The sequence below is a fragment of the Otolemur garnettii genome, unplaced genomic scaffold (assembly GCF_000181295.1).
Source record: "Otolemur garnettii isolate 467f Iridium unplaced genomic scaffold, OtoGar3 scaffold00030, whole genome shotgun sequence".
In the NCBI taxonomy this organism is placed as follows: domain Eukaryota; kingdom Metazoa; phylum Chordata; class Mammalia; order Primates; family Galagidae; genus Otolemur; species Otolemur garnettii.
Genome location: NW_003852425.1, coordinates 14,981,139 through 14,996,357, shown reverse-complemented (window position 1 = coordinate 14,996,357; position 15,219 = coordinate 14,981,139). Strand labels below are relative to the sequence as shown.

At 43.6% G+C, this 15,219-nt stretch overlaps 1 protein-coding gene across 1 annotated transcript in view; it reads right to left on the bottom strand.

Annotated features, from left to right (window-relative positions):
• The window catches only part of LOC111725036, a 111,122-nt gene that overhangs the window by 19,532 nt on the left and 76,371 nt on the right, over positions 1 to 15,219 (bottom strand). The window contains exon 7 of the mRNA XM_023512728.1: positions 1,450 to 1,607. Coding sequence (XP_023368496.1) covers positions 1,450 to 1,607 — 158 coding nt within the window. The remainder of the gene's footprint in view (positions 1 to 1,449; positions 1,608 to 15,219) is intronic.

The window sequence follows — 15,219 nt, the reverse complement described above, 5'->3', positions numbered from 1 at the left end:
CCACCCACCTCCTGAGCCAGGTCTATCCACCCACCCACCTACCTCCTGAGCCAGGTCTATCCACCCATCCACCCACCCACCTCCTGAGCCAGATCTATCCACCTACCCATCTCACCAATCTTTTCTAATTTTCTCTCATAACCCTGAACTTCCCGTCATGTCACATGGCTTGTGCTCCTCCCCAAACACTGATCTCTTTCCTCTGCCCTCTTAGGTCCATTTATTCTTTTGTAGGCTTGCCCAGTCCTCAGCCACACACCATACACACGGCCATGTCCAGCAGCCCTCCCCGGCTCTCAGTCCTGGTACCCCCCACTGCCTCTCCTGTCCAGTAGCCCTCCTTGCACTCTCAGTCCCGGTGCCCCCCTCTGCCTCTCCCAGGACACTTCTCACTTTCTATTTCCATTCAAAATGTTGGAACAAACGCCGTAACTTCTTACTTTACAGGGCTTTTTAAAGGTAATGATTGGTTCTTCACCATACTAATAATCCATAGAGACCTTAAAATAGCATCTTGGACATCATAGGTGTCCAATAAATATTTTGTGCCTGAACTGAAATATAAGTCACTAGCACCATGTTTTCCCATTTGTCCTTTGAAGCAGGATGTATTCAGATGCATAACGTCCACAAACAAGGACAGCATAATTTACCTTACAGATTTCATACTGATGACTCCTTCAGATAGGATCTGGGTCCCAGTTCTCTGAAGGAGATGTGCCATCGCTACTGATCGCTGTCAATCCACTACCTGTCTGTGGCTTACTCCCTCCTCCACTCTAAGGAAGCAGTACCTTCACCATGATCCAGCTGACACAGCCACAGACCAATGATCTCCATTCCCCAGAGACACCCACTGAGTAGTGGTCATGGTGGCTGACTGGTTGGAGCTCACAGGCCGCCCTCTTGGAAGGCACACACCATGCTGCCCTGACATTCATGTCACTCACACGGCATCAGCCGGACACAGCTGCCCACAGAGCTACGTTACTTTTCATATAACTTTGCTCATCTCACTACAGCATTTTAGATTGTAATCCTGGTCTCCATCTTTCTTAATGGCTGCATAGTATTCCATGGTGTACATATACCACAATTCATTGATCCATTTGTGGATCGATGGGCTCTTGGGCATCTTCATGACCTAGTAAACTGCTTCTGTAATTGAGATTATTCATCAAATTGCCTTAAAATATGTAAAGGGGCAACTTCTGGGGAAGCTGATAAGCCCCTTGGCAGTATCGTGCTTTGTAGGAAACATGGAGATGTAGAACTGAGAGAATGACGGAGACCCACGTGTCTCATTCCCAGGGAAAGGGCAGCTCATTGGCTCATGCTATGGGTACGTGGTTCCCCTTTTCTACATTGAGCCTTAGAATCCATGAGGCTGCTGTTGGAAAACATTCCCCTTCAAAGTGAAACCGGTAAGCTGAAAGATGAATGAATTACCTTTTCATTTCTTGGTTTGAGGTTGCACAGAGGCAAAAAGTCCTATTTCCAGATTGAGGCACACAGTTAAACACAAATGGTTTTCCTAAGCTGCTATCAATGCCGACTTCTGCACCTTCTAATTTTATTTTCTCTAGAGGCGGCCATTTCCCTTCATCCTGTAATTGATAAGGAAGACATTCAGTGAGGGCACCATCACCAAACAGATGAGGGAGAAAAGGATGGGGAAAGAATGATGAAAATCACTGTCTTTTGGTTCTGAAATGAAAATAAAACCAATGGATTTTTATAGATTGTATAGATTGTTTCATAGAGAAGAGATTTGTTCTCTATGATATGGTCCATGGAATGCAAAGTTTTCTAGCTATGATTTTCTTCCACATCCTTTTTGAATAACCTCTATTTATATAGATTTTAATTATGCCAGCTTGGGAGAGTATCATTTAATTATTAATGCCCATTTTTTCACATCAGAGAAAAAGAATATCAAAAGAAACTGATATCACAAAATATACATGGTTGGTAGTGATGTCGTATCTCTAGTTAGTACTTATAACTATCACGTACTCCATGTCTGTTGTGGGTCAGGCCCTCTTCCAAATTCTTACATCTATTAACTGGTTTATCTCCACAAATTCTCATGAGGTAGTTACTCTTATCATCGCCATCATTCAGATCAGGAAACATACATGGGCTTGGTGCCCATAGCATAGTGGTTACGGCCCTAGCCACATGCACTGAGGGGGCGAGTTTGAGCCTGGCTCGGGCCAGCTAAACAACTGCAACAAAAAAATAGCCAGGCATTGTGCTGTTCACCTGTGGTCCCAGCCGCTTGGGAGGCTGAGGCAAGAGAATCACTTAAGCCCAAGAGTTTGAGGTTGCTGTGAGCTGTGATGCCACAACACTCTACTGAGGGCAACACAATGAAACTCTGTCTCTTAAAAAAAAAAAAAAGAAAGAAAGGGCAGTGCCTGTGGCTCAAAGGAGTAGGGCACCACCCCCATATGCCAGAGGTGGTGGGTTCAAACCTAGCCCTGGCCAAAAACTGAATTAAAAAAAAAAAAGAAAGAAAGAAAAAGAAATTGATGCATGGAAAGTATAAAGAATATTTTTCTTTTAAACAATTCCATCTATCATTGGGCAAGAGACAGGAACAGAACCTCCTCTAAAGAAGACAGGCAAACAGCTAAGAAACATTTGAAAAAAATGCTCATTGTCCCTGATCATGAGAGAAATGCAAATCAAAACCACCCCGAGAGACCACCTAACCCCAGTGAGAATAGAGTACATCACAAAATATCAAAGCTGCACATGTCAGTGTGGATGTGGAGAGAAGGGAACACATTCTACAGCCTTTATGGGAAGAAATATGGAGAATTTCAAAGAGCTAAATGTAGACATTCCATTTGATCCCACCATTCCATTACCAGGAATCTACCCTAGTAAATCATTTTATCACAAGGATATTTGCATTAGAATGTTTATTGTGGTGCAGTTCATAACTGCCAACCCAAATGCCCATCAACCCAGGAATGGATTAGCAAGCTGTGGTAGCTGTGTACCATGAAATACTATTCAGCTGTAAAATAGATGGAGACTTTACATTTTTTGTATTTACCCGAGTGGAGTTGGAACACATTCTTCTTAGTAAAGTATCACAGAATGGAAATGCAAGTATTCAATGTGTTCAATACTACTATGAATAATCGAATAGAAAAATAACTACATGTCATACAAGAGAATAACACAAGTATATTCAAATGGGGAGAGAGGATGGAGGGAAATGGAAAAGGAGAGGAAGGGCGGGGATTGGTGAGCTGTCACCTGACAGACACCCCAGGGTGCGCAGCACACCCCAGGACGAAGGGCACAACTGCCTCAAACACAACTTAGATACACAAACAGTATCACCTAATCATTCGCACCCTCATATTAATCTGAATTTTAAAAAAGTTTTTAAAAGAATACTTTTCTGTAAAGGACAGTAGTTTAAAATATCATAACATGTATGAAAAACAAAATCATCTTACAAGTAAGTATTATGCTATTTGTAGTTATATAACAATATATCTCAAAACGTCCCATCTATGATTGTATCCTTTCAAAAACATCTGCCCTGAAATACGATTTACATGCCATGAAGTCACTCATTGTACGTGCACAATTCCATGATTTTAATGAATTTCATAGAGTTAGGAAACTATCACCATAATCCAGTTTTAGAACTTTCCCAGTAGCTCCAAAATGTCCTTTAAACCTGTTTGCACTCAGTTGCCATTGTCGCTGCCCCACTCTATCATCACAGGCAACAACAACAAAAAGCTTTGTGTCCTTATGCATTTCCCACTTCTGGACATTTCATATAAACACTCTCATGCAGACGTGATCATTTGTGAGTGGCTTGTTTCACTTAGTGTAATATCTTCCAGTTTCATCATGACGTATCAGTACTTCATTCCTTTCTTTTGCTGAATTATATCGTCTTACCTGGATAGGCCTTTTTTAATGCTTTCACAAGTTGATGACATCTTTACTTCTCATGTTGGGCAGGTCTTTGTGTGGGCACGGGCTTTCATTTCTCTTTGGCAGATTGCCAAGAGCAAGAACGCTGAGTCATACGGTAAGTTCATCTTTATCTTTACAGGACACTGCCCGACTGTTTTCCACAGTGGCTGTGCCTTTTTACATCCCCACCAGCAGGTGTGTTTCTCAGGTTCACCCATGGTTGGGAACGTCTATTTTTTAAATAGTTGCAATTCTAGTGGGTGTTATCTCATTGTGCTTTTCATTTCATTTTTCTGATGACTGATGGTGAGAGCACAATGTAAGGTGTTTACTAATCATTGATACATCTTCACAGTTGAAATATTTTTTCTTTGGTGGAATGTCTTTTGAATATTTATTCTATGAGAAAAACATCAATCAAATGATAATCAAATGATAAATGAAAAGGGATACAAGTTAGTAAGAAGAAGGTTTATGTGCTTCCCATTACTACCGTGCATTTACTTGGGCACCTAATAAGTTCTTGTTGCATAACGAGCCTGTGCCTTTAAATCTCAGCGTCTTAGCTCACACATGCTGTCTGGGCCTGTGCACATGTGTATTGCAGAGATGTGTCTCTGACCTCAAGACTGTTAACCAGTTTAGGTAGTGAACTTCTTCAGATGCTGATGAAAACTCCGGCCGCTCTTACCCTCCGAATACATGTGTATGTATATGTATGCGCGTGCACAGACACAAAGCAAAACACATCGCAACTCACAGGTGGGTGGACAGAAGGATATATTTTAACTAAAAGCAATGTCACATAGCGGTCTGGCATTTTCAGGAACTGTCCTCTTCATTCTTCATAAATTCCGTATGAAGTAGGAAGCTAGTATTACCCTCATTCTCTAAAGGAAGAAAATGAGGTTCAATTAGATGGCCTAAGGTTACATAGACAGAAACAAGATGGAACGTAGGCTCTGATGTTCTAACTCTGTTTTCCCAAACTACTTGTACCCAATCCCTGGCTTTGGGGCCTCTGGAATTTGGAGGACTGCTGGCTCTCAAGTCAGCATTTGAAAGCTGTGGTACTAACATTTCAGAAGGCAATGTATCTCCAGATGGCATCAGCTTCCCTGGAATAGAGTTAGAGATTTAGAATTTTGATCTGTTTTGTTGAATATCAGGAAAGTAGCATATCTTATAATAATTGTAGATGGCCAATATGATATGAGACACCAGAATATGCTTTCATTTGCTTTAGTAAAGACAAAAACTTTGTATGGTGACACAGAGTGGCTAATTATTTATGTCCTTTTACCAGGAGCATCTAAAATAAAATAAGTGAGAACACACAAGTAAATCCTGGACATTTTACCCTGTTGGTAAATGACAGGGGTGTTCATTTGCTAAGAGCAAGAGCTCGCTGGGTCTTCTTCCCTGTGGATCCAGATACAGATGGGATAATGTGGTATGTTGTTCTATCAGTATCAGTGCTGTTGGGCTGCTCCGGCACTGCCCGTGTTCACCCCCGTCCTATGCTGTAGGAGGACCCAACAGAGCTCACTCGTGTGGCACATGACACAGCCAGGAAGAGCACCTGACGTCACTTATGAGATCTTTCCATTCTGCTCAAGTCACAATGGTATGAGAGGAATGAGTGACTGGTGAGTGGACTGGAATCAAAAGCTAGGGCTGGTCTCTCACACGGCCTGTTGTTAATAATCCCTGCTGCTGCCTGTGAGCCTGCAGTGGCCCGGGAGCATCTGCAAGGACTCCGCGGACACAGTGCCGTGCACAGGTGCGGGTGCTCCTACAGCCCTGCCCACTCGGCTCACCTTTCTCTCTCCATCTCACCACTCAAGCACCTGTATTTCCACTCATGAGAAGAATCAGGGGCAGGACAAGATTCTTCATTTAGTCTCATCCTAATTTTGCTTGAATTACAGTGTTGTATCCCCCAATCGAAAATTTTCTGTGTGTAAAGGACAACTACACTCCCTCGTCTATCTTACTGCTCTACACTTGGGGTTTTTTAACTCCTGCCTTAAGAAAAACTCAATCGCTTGGTTTGGCAATAACTATTAAAATGATTGTGCCGGAATCCTTCCATCCAGCTCCACCAAGGCTTTCTTATGTCAGTGTTGAGGACAGAGAAGATGTTTTTTAAGACTCTGGTTTCCCATAACTTTATATTTTCCTTTGTGAGATGCAGAAAAGCTCCAGTTCCAGCTTCATTTTTCCGAGTCATACATGAGCTGAGTCATACATCCAGCTGCTTCATGTGTGTGGGTTGATTAACAGCGGGGACACTGACGGGGTTTGCCAGGGAATGGCTCAGTGCGGCCCAAAAGCAACAGACTGAGAATAAAGGAACAGGGGCTGTGTGTGCGGGTTGGCCTTAGATAACATTGACATTGTAAAAGGAAATATTATTTCTGCAGAAATAATATCAAAGATCAGACTTCTCAGAAAAGAAATAGTTAACAGTAATGACAAAAACTCAACCCAGAGTAAGCATACGTCCCAATTAAATTATTTCTATAAAGAAAAACACAGATGAAGACATTTGAGACTCTGAAACTTAGTCTCTCTGCTAAAAATAAATCACCTCTAGTTGTTTACAAATTATTTGTTTCAGAGAAAATTTCAGTTTGAACATGTTAGAAATGTTTTTGTTGTTGCTAGGCTTCCTCATCTGAGAAAAGGGGAAGGATGGGAAGTGGCACTGAGATGCTTCATTTCATCTGGACGCAAATCCACACAGTGAGCAGGAGGTAAAGGCATCGTCAGGCCCAAGCAGGAGCCAAGTCTCAGTGGAGAAGGTGGAGCCAGGACAGACTGAAGGGAGAGGAAGCACACCAATGCCATGTGAGAGGGTGCGTGGGGCACGTCCCGGGACGGATTGAGCGCTGCGAGGCCAAAGCAAACTTGAGGAACGAGCGTCCCTCAGAGCCTTACTAATGATTCTGAGGGCACTTTGTCTCCAGGTGGCAGTTTGGAGGCACCCCTACCCCTGTCAGTGGCTGAGAACCGTCACTCCCTGAGAACTAGGGGACGATGGCCTCTGTCTACAACATTGGCGATAGAATCAGGGGATGGTGAAGTCTCATGAGGAAGAGGAAGGAGAGATGTGGAACGCCTTTGCTGCAGGGAGCTTTGCTGTCTCTGTCCTGTGAATGAACAGAATTCCTGACTCTGCACTGCAGGCCCCTCACTACACGATCACACATGCATGCACGTGTTTATTTCTGTACTGCAGGCCCCTCACTATGCAATCACGCATGCATGCATGTGTTTGTTTATTTCTGCATGCTTCTTTTTTCCTCTGTAAGAAAGGATGGATGAAGAACAGAGAACAGAAGGTCAGATGAGCATGAAGTCAGAGCCTTGCTCAGATGGAACCATGTTCCCTGTCACAGCCTGGTGATTTTTCTCTAATCGCTTTTATCAAGAAATCGAGATGAAGACAGTTTCACTGCCACCAAAGTTGTAGCAACTCTCTAGTTGAAAAGGAAGTGTGTGAGTAAATATGGTTACTGATCTTTCTCCACTTTTATAAAGATGCCTAGCTGCAAACTCAGAATTCTGTGCTTTTCTTCTTAGTTTTCCTGAGTGGGGAATCATTTTTCAGCAGTGATGAATTTATGCTGCATCACATCATTTCCTGACAACAGGGAGACTCAGGCTCCAAGAAGCACAAGCAGGTCTTGGAGTTCAGGGAGTTCGTGTGGGGGGGGACCAATGCATCGTGATGTGCCCAGACAGGCTTCCTGTGGAGAGTCAGCCACTGGCAGGGATGTTATGGTGTTGGAGTCTGGGCCACCGAGGCTCGACAGCTTTGAAGAGACATTTCTGGCCCAAATTGCATGGCTCAGTTGTCACCATAAACTATCCGTGAGACTATGACGACACTTGGTACTTTCATCACAGCAGAAAGACTATAGAGCAGTAAAACACAGCCGCAGTGTGACTTCCTTAAAAGTTGCCAGAGAGTTACCAAGTTAGTCGTAAAAGAAGATGTTCGGCATCGTAATCTGCAATCAGATGCGAGTCCTAAGAGGTCCCCCTCTGTGTTCTTTGTATTGTTCATTTGTAGATGGACTTTAGTGCACATGAGCTGAGTTTGAAATTTCACTGTGCCACTTATTAGGTCACTTGTGTGACCTTAGGCACATGACTTACTCTCTCTGTGCCCCAGTTTTTTATTTGTAGAAGGGTTATTGTAAGGATTGAGTTAGCATGTGTATAAAATGTTCAGAACCCTGCCTGGTGCTTCATGTATGTGAAAGTCCAACAACTAAGTTTGTGAACTCATCTTAGAAAAAGGGCTACATGCCTCATTGCTGAACCTCACCACGGCCACTTTCAAAGTTACCTCCCCTTGTGAAGCTACATACTGTCCCGAACACCTGGTCTACCCTTCAAAGCAATTTAGGAACTCTTTTTCTGGCCATCAGAGCTTTCATCTTATGGCAGGCACATAAAAACACACAACAATAATGAACGCCACTGAGCAAGACACTTCAAGGCAAACATAGCTGTGAGGTGCTGATAGACCAAGGTCATGAAACCTCACTGAGTTGTCTGTACAGTGCTGCCAACACAAGTGCAGGGGGTTCATGCACTTAATGGTCAGACCTCATGCACTGACATGTATATATACACTACTTTCCATCACTATAAAGGAAGTGAAGAATAAGAATCTAGAGAAGTAGTTAATGAATCAACGTAAATGTGGGTAGTAGGGTGACATTATTTAATTTCCTATTTTTGTGTTTTTTTCCTCCTTAGGAGTTACAGACTCTTTGAACAAGGGTAAGGGCTTAAGTCTCCCTAAATCTCAGTGTTTTCGTTTATAAACGGCATATTCCTTTGTGAAGATGAGCTCATCTGTGTAAAGCTGTTGTCACACAGCTGTTGGATGAAGGTTGTTTCTTTCCTACTTTGGGGCCCAGTCTCAGTCTACGTGAGAGTAAAGCAGCACTCCGGTGTCCTTAGGAGTCAGGGAAGCTGTGAGAAAAAGGTCCTGCCCCCCCACCAGTGGTGGTCGTGCCAGGAGGAGGCCTGGGCTAGGCTGGGGTCCGGGCAAACGTGAGGGTGGGACTGGGGCAGATGGCAGAGAGCCATGGGAGGCCCAGAACCTTCATTTTTCCATCTTGAAAGGGAGTTATCAGGATCTAACTAGCTGGCTCCTCAACCTGGATTCCTGTAATTCAGGTGGTGAAACCCAGCGAATGTTTGAGCCCACCCCAGATTCAGAGATTTGAAGGATTCAGCACTTGTCTTTGGTTAAACTTGGAGTGAGACTCTCTTCACATCCACAGATAAAGGCCAACTTACCTGAGAGAGCCAGGCCCTTCCCACTGGGTCTTCTTTCCTCTGTGATCACATCCTGAGGGGCCTTTGGGCCTTTGCCAAACACTGCCCCTCCCACACCTGGATCAGGGGACTTTCCCTCCTCCCTGCCCTACCTCCCTCCATCCCGGGGCGTCCTGAGTGTGTCTGCACCTTCTGTCACAGACTGTGTGAGACGCTCAGGTTCTCGTGGCCTTTACCCTTACACTGATTTCCTAGCTTTAGGCTTCTCTTGTTCTTAACAACTCCTCAGCCCCCTTTCCTAGCCATGGCCTTAGATCCCTGGATTTTTCCAAGTCTAGCACATCCACTATTACTATAGTCTTTGTTTGGCCTATTCTGCCCCTCTTATGAAAGAAGGGACCTGGTTCTCCTAAGAGGGAGTGTTCAGGTTCTCTATGGATTCAGATGCTTATCTGTACACATGATGACTTGTTTGCATGTCTGATAGAGGAACAGTGGTTTTCTTTCTCTAATCTCTTTTAAGATCCCCCTACTTTTAAATTTTTGTAAATTAGGATAACCTGAAGGAAAAATTCTGCTTTTCCTTTGAATTGTCTCACATCACCCTTCCCTGTAGTTTCTGGGGATGTCACTTTGATCCAAGGCCTGGACATCTCACGCCTGTGTGTGACAGAGGCTCCTGGTCGAGCTCCTCAGTGCCAGCCTCTTGGTGGTCTGGTCCGGGTGGTCTGAGAGTGTCTGCCCCACAGTCAGCTTCCAGTGCACGTTCATGGTGCCAGCTGCAAATTCGTTGCCTCTCAGCTCTGGATTCACACTTTGTTGTCTGATTTGTGAAAATGAAACTGTGACCTTCAAATACTTTTCCTTTTTCATTTGGCATGAAGTAAAACTTTGCCAGTACAGAGCACTGGAGAGAAATTGTAGGGAAAAACCTCTTCTTCCTGGTTCTCATGGGAGGGTCAGAGGGTGCCTAGAGAATGTTTCATCTTTTCCTTACTGCTCGGGCCTTGGGGTTTTCTCCAGGGCTATGTGCTTATAAGATGCAGCTTCTCCATGGTCTCCCCCAGCTCTGATTTTGGGCAGTGGTGTCATAGCGGGGAGCCCCAGATGTGCAGACCTGTTCTCTCACTCAGATTTCTGCTGCACAAACTCTGTCCTCAGCCCTATAGGGCGGGATATACAGGAAACTGGGGCCCCTTGCCTGAGAAATACCCCGAAGTATACCCAGTTCCTAAAGAGAGAGGCCCTTCTAGCTGCCAGTCTCACAGCACCCACGGAGGTGCCCAGCACCTTCTGAACACGCACCCTCTGCATGCCCACGCCTCAGCCTTGGCTCACCTGAGCCCTGCAGTAGGCTGTCCTGATGCAGCCACTAGGCTCTCTGGACCTCACACCCCCACTGGACTCCTGTGGTCCCCAGGACTCCTGGCTCACTGCACACCTGTTTAGCAGCCCTGCCTCAGCTGACTCAGCAGGTTGTTTCTGCTTGCCCAGAAACCACGGGCCAGCTCTAGCCAGGCAATCCAGCAGAATTCTTCATTGTCTCATGGACTGTGACCAAACTTCTCCAGTGAACTCTAAATGCGCACTTTCCAATGCAGGCTTCCTTGGGAACTCTCCTTTTAAAGGAATGTTTTTGAGTTCTCTTTTTACTTTTATGATTGCTCTTTTGTCATTGGTTAATAGTTTTTTATATTAAGTTTCTGATGTTTAAATTAGTCTGTGTATCAACCTGACTAGGGTGTTGGCATCCAGATGTGTCACTAGAACCAAGTCCAGATATTGCTGTGAAGATGCTGTTGAGACATTAGCATTGAAACCAGCAGACTATGAGTCAAACAGGTTACCCTCTATAGTTAGAGTGGGTGTGATCCAGTCCAGGACCTGACAAGAAAAAGTCTCAGGTCCTCCAGAGAAAGAGAATTATGCCTCCAGCCAACTTTGAGAATTCAGAGCACAGGATCCACTTTTTCCTGATCTCCAGTCTGCCTGGAGAATTCTTGCCCTGCAGAATTCAAACTTACTAGGCCTCACGATTACATGAACCAATTCCTTAAAATCTCTCCCTGCCTCTCTCTGTCTCTTTCTCCCTCTCTTTACATGTGTGTGTGATATATACAGATATATACGTATGTATATGTATGTATGTACATGTAGATACACAGGTGATTCTTAACATGACTTTGAAATGCATGGGTCACTGTATGCAGATTTCTTCATTTTTACAGCCAGCTCAAGTGTTGCTAAAACCAACTTACCAGAACAGCTTCTGGTCAACAGTAGGCTACTAATACAAGTTGACCCTTGAACAATGCAGGAGTTAGAGGCATCAGCCACCAAGAGGTAAAAAATCTGCTGGTAACTTTTGACTTCCCCCCTAATGTGACTACTGATAGCCAACTGTTGGCCAGAGCCTTATTACTGATAGTTGGACACATGCAACACTTGAGTTTACCCTAACTGCAAATAATAATAATAATAATGATAAAAATACATACGTAAGTGGACCTGTGCACTTCAAACCTGCAGTGTTCAAGGGTCAACGTGGAGTTAAGTTTTGGGGGAACACCAAAAATTACATGAGGATTTTTGACTGTACAGGGGTGTTGATATCCTTGTGTTGTTTGAAGGATGTTACATGTTCTTATCTTTCTACCCTCATATTAATCTAAAATTTAAGAAAAAGTCATCTGTATACACACATATATGCTGTATTTGCCCTGTTTTCTCTGGAGAACCCTGAATAACACATTGTATTTCTGTCTCCTGAATGGAGCCAGATTGATACACTCCTGAATGCATCAAGAAATATCCAATCAAGGTTCTCCTGTTCACAATCCTCTGCACATCTGGTCTTACCGTAGCTATCGATTTGAGCAACAGTCATCAGCACCCCAAGGACATGCCACGCTCATTCCCTCCCTGTACCAAGCTCCCCTCATCACTCGTGTCCTCTCATTTTTTTTCTTTCTATTTGCATTCTAATCTTTCTTCAAGATCCAGCTGGAATTCCTCTCCCTTCCTGAAGTCTTCTTGACCTCAGGTAGCCATCACAACGTCTATCTTCCTACAAAGTGTGCCTGTGCCAGACAATTCAGTGCTGAAACACACAGTGCTTTGTGTGGCTCTTTCCCCCAGTATTTAATGAGGTTCAACTCTTGTGTACCAGGCACTGTGCTATGCACCTCCCCCCTCAACATGATTTGGGGTGAGAAACAGGATGGTTTTGGTCTCCGTGCTTGCCATTTTTATGTTATCATATTTAATTCTCATGGTTTGGGAAGATAAATTACTCTCTGTATTTTATGCAGTATATGAGAAAACTAAAGCATGACTTTCTTATGCATGAAGCTAAAATAGTCTTTGACAGAGCCAGACTTCAACTCAAGGTCAGCCTGATAACCTCTTTTTCCTTGATTATCACCCTCAATCATGGAAATGTTGGAGGAGGGAAGCTTGCTGAGAGGAGCCAAATCAAAGGATGAATTTGAATATTTTTAATGGAAACTTTTTTTAATTTAAAAAACTGTAGTAAGATGTACACAACCAAAAATTGACTGTTTTAACCATTTTTAAGTGCAACCATCACCATCATTTATCTCTAGAACTTTTTCATTTTATCAAACTGAAACTCTCTACTATAAATAATAATTACCCATTCCCCAGCCCAGATCCCTGGAGAGCACCATTGTGGATACTTTCTGTCCCGTGACTTTGACAGGTGCCTCTCATAAGTGGAATCATACAGTATTGGCACTTTTGTAACTGGCTTGTTTCACTCAGATGCAATATCTCAAGGTTCATTCATGCTATGTAGTATGTATCAGAATTTCCTTTCTTTTTGAGGCTAAATCAAATTCCATCACATGTCTAGACCACATTTCGTTTACCCAGTCACCTGTTAATGGCACTCGGGTTGCCTCTACTGTTTGGCTATTGTGAATAATGCTGCCGTGAGCATGAGTGTACAGATATCTGTCCAAGTTCCTGCTTTCGTTTGTGGGGAGCATGTATCCCGAAGTGGAGTTGCTGGACCACATGGTAATTCTATCTTAAACGTTTTGAACTTCTGTGCTTTGCTCTGTAGGGATTGCACACCATTTGGCATCTCACCAGGAGGGCACAAGAGTCTCGGTTTCTCATCATCCTTGTCAATACTTACTATTTCTTTTTTTTTTTTTTATAATATCCATGATTATGGGTATGAAGTAAAATCTCATTATGGTTTGGGTTTGCATTTCTCTAATGAATAGTGACAATAGTGGCATGAAAAGCATCTTTTCATGTGCCTAACAGCAATTTGTAATAGCTTCTTTGAAGAAATGTCTACTCAACTCGCTTGCCCATTTTTAAATTAGACCGATTTTTAAGATACATTGGTTTTTAATAAATAAAAACTGCATATCTTATTTATCATTTCAACATAGTTGATAAATGATGTTTTAAAATATGTCTACATTGTGGAATGGCTAATTCACACACACACATATTACCTCATATACTTATTGTGGTGAGAACACTTAAAATACACTCTCTTCACAACCCTAATCATTTAGTCATCTCTTCTGAGAGAGATTCTCCACCAAATACTCTACACAGGGGCCTGTGTGCTTCTCTAATAGTCACTATGTAGTTAAGGATTTTCCTTTTCCTCTGAGGAACCAAATGAGATTAGCAAATTAGGAGTATGGTCTGTTGTTCTTAAGTAAGACACTGTAAGACCAGCGTCTCCTCTTTTCAGAAGATGAACACACTCTTGGGCTTAAGTGATTCTCTTGCCTCAGCCTCCCAAGTATCTGGGACTACAGGTGCCTGCCATAACACTTGGCTATTTTTGTTGCAGTTGTTTAGTGGGCCTGGGCCAGGTTCAAACCTGCCATCCTAGGTGTATGTGGCTGGTGCCATAACCACGGTGATATAGGTGCGGAGCCACCTACTGATTTAATATTTCTGGTAGATAATGCAGGGAAGCCTTCCCATTGAATCTGCCTCTTCTGAGAGAACCTATCCTATGACACGTCTGAGAAAACCCATCCTATGTTCCACATATGAGAGAGCCTATGATCTCATAGAGCCATCCTATGATCCATGTCTGAGAGAGCCCATCCTATATCCACATCTGAGAAATCCCATCCTATGATCCATGTCTGAGAGATTCCATCCTATGATCCACATCTGAAAAAATCCATCCCATGATCCACTTCTGAGAGAACCTATCCCGTGATCCCAGTCTGAGAGAACCTATCCCATGATCCACATCTGAGAGCCCAACCTATGATCCATATCTGAGAGAGCATATCCCATGATCTATGTCTGAGATAACCCATCTCATGATTCACATCTGAGAGAACACATCCCATGATCCATGTCTGACAGAGCCCATCCTGTGATCCATGTCTGAGAGCCCAACTTATGATCCACATCTGAGAGAACCCACCCCATGATCCATGTCTGACAGAGCCCATCCCATGATCCATGTCTGAGAGCCCAACTTATGATCTACATCTGAGAGAACCCATCCCATGATCTATGTCTGAGATAACCCATCTCATGATTCACATCTGAGAGAACATATCCCATGATCCACATCTGAGAGCCCAACTTATGATCCACATCTGAGAGAACCCATCCCATGATCCATATCTGAGAGAGCCCATCCCATGATCCATGTCTGAGAGAGCACATCCCATCATCTATGTCTGAGATAACCCATCTCATGATTCACATCTGAGAGAACATATCCCATGATCCACATCTGAGAGAACCCATCCCACGATCCATATCTGAGAGAGCACATCCCATGATCCACGTCTGAGAGAACCTATCCCATGATCCACATCTGAGAGAGCCCATCCCATGATCCACATCTGAGAGAGCCCATCTCATGATCCACGTCTGAGAGAACCCATCCCATGATCCATGTCTGAGAGAACCCATCCCATGGTCCAAGTCTGAGAGAGC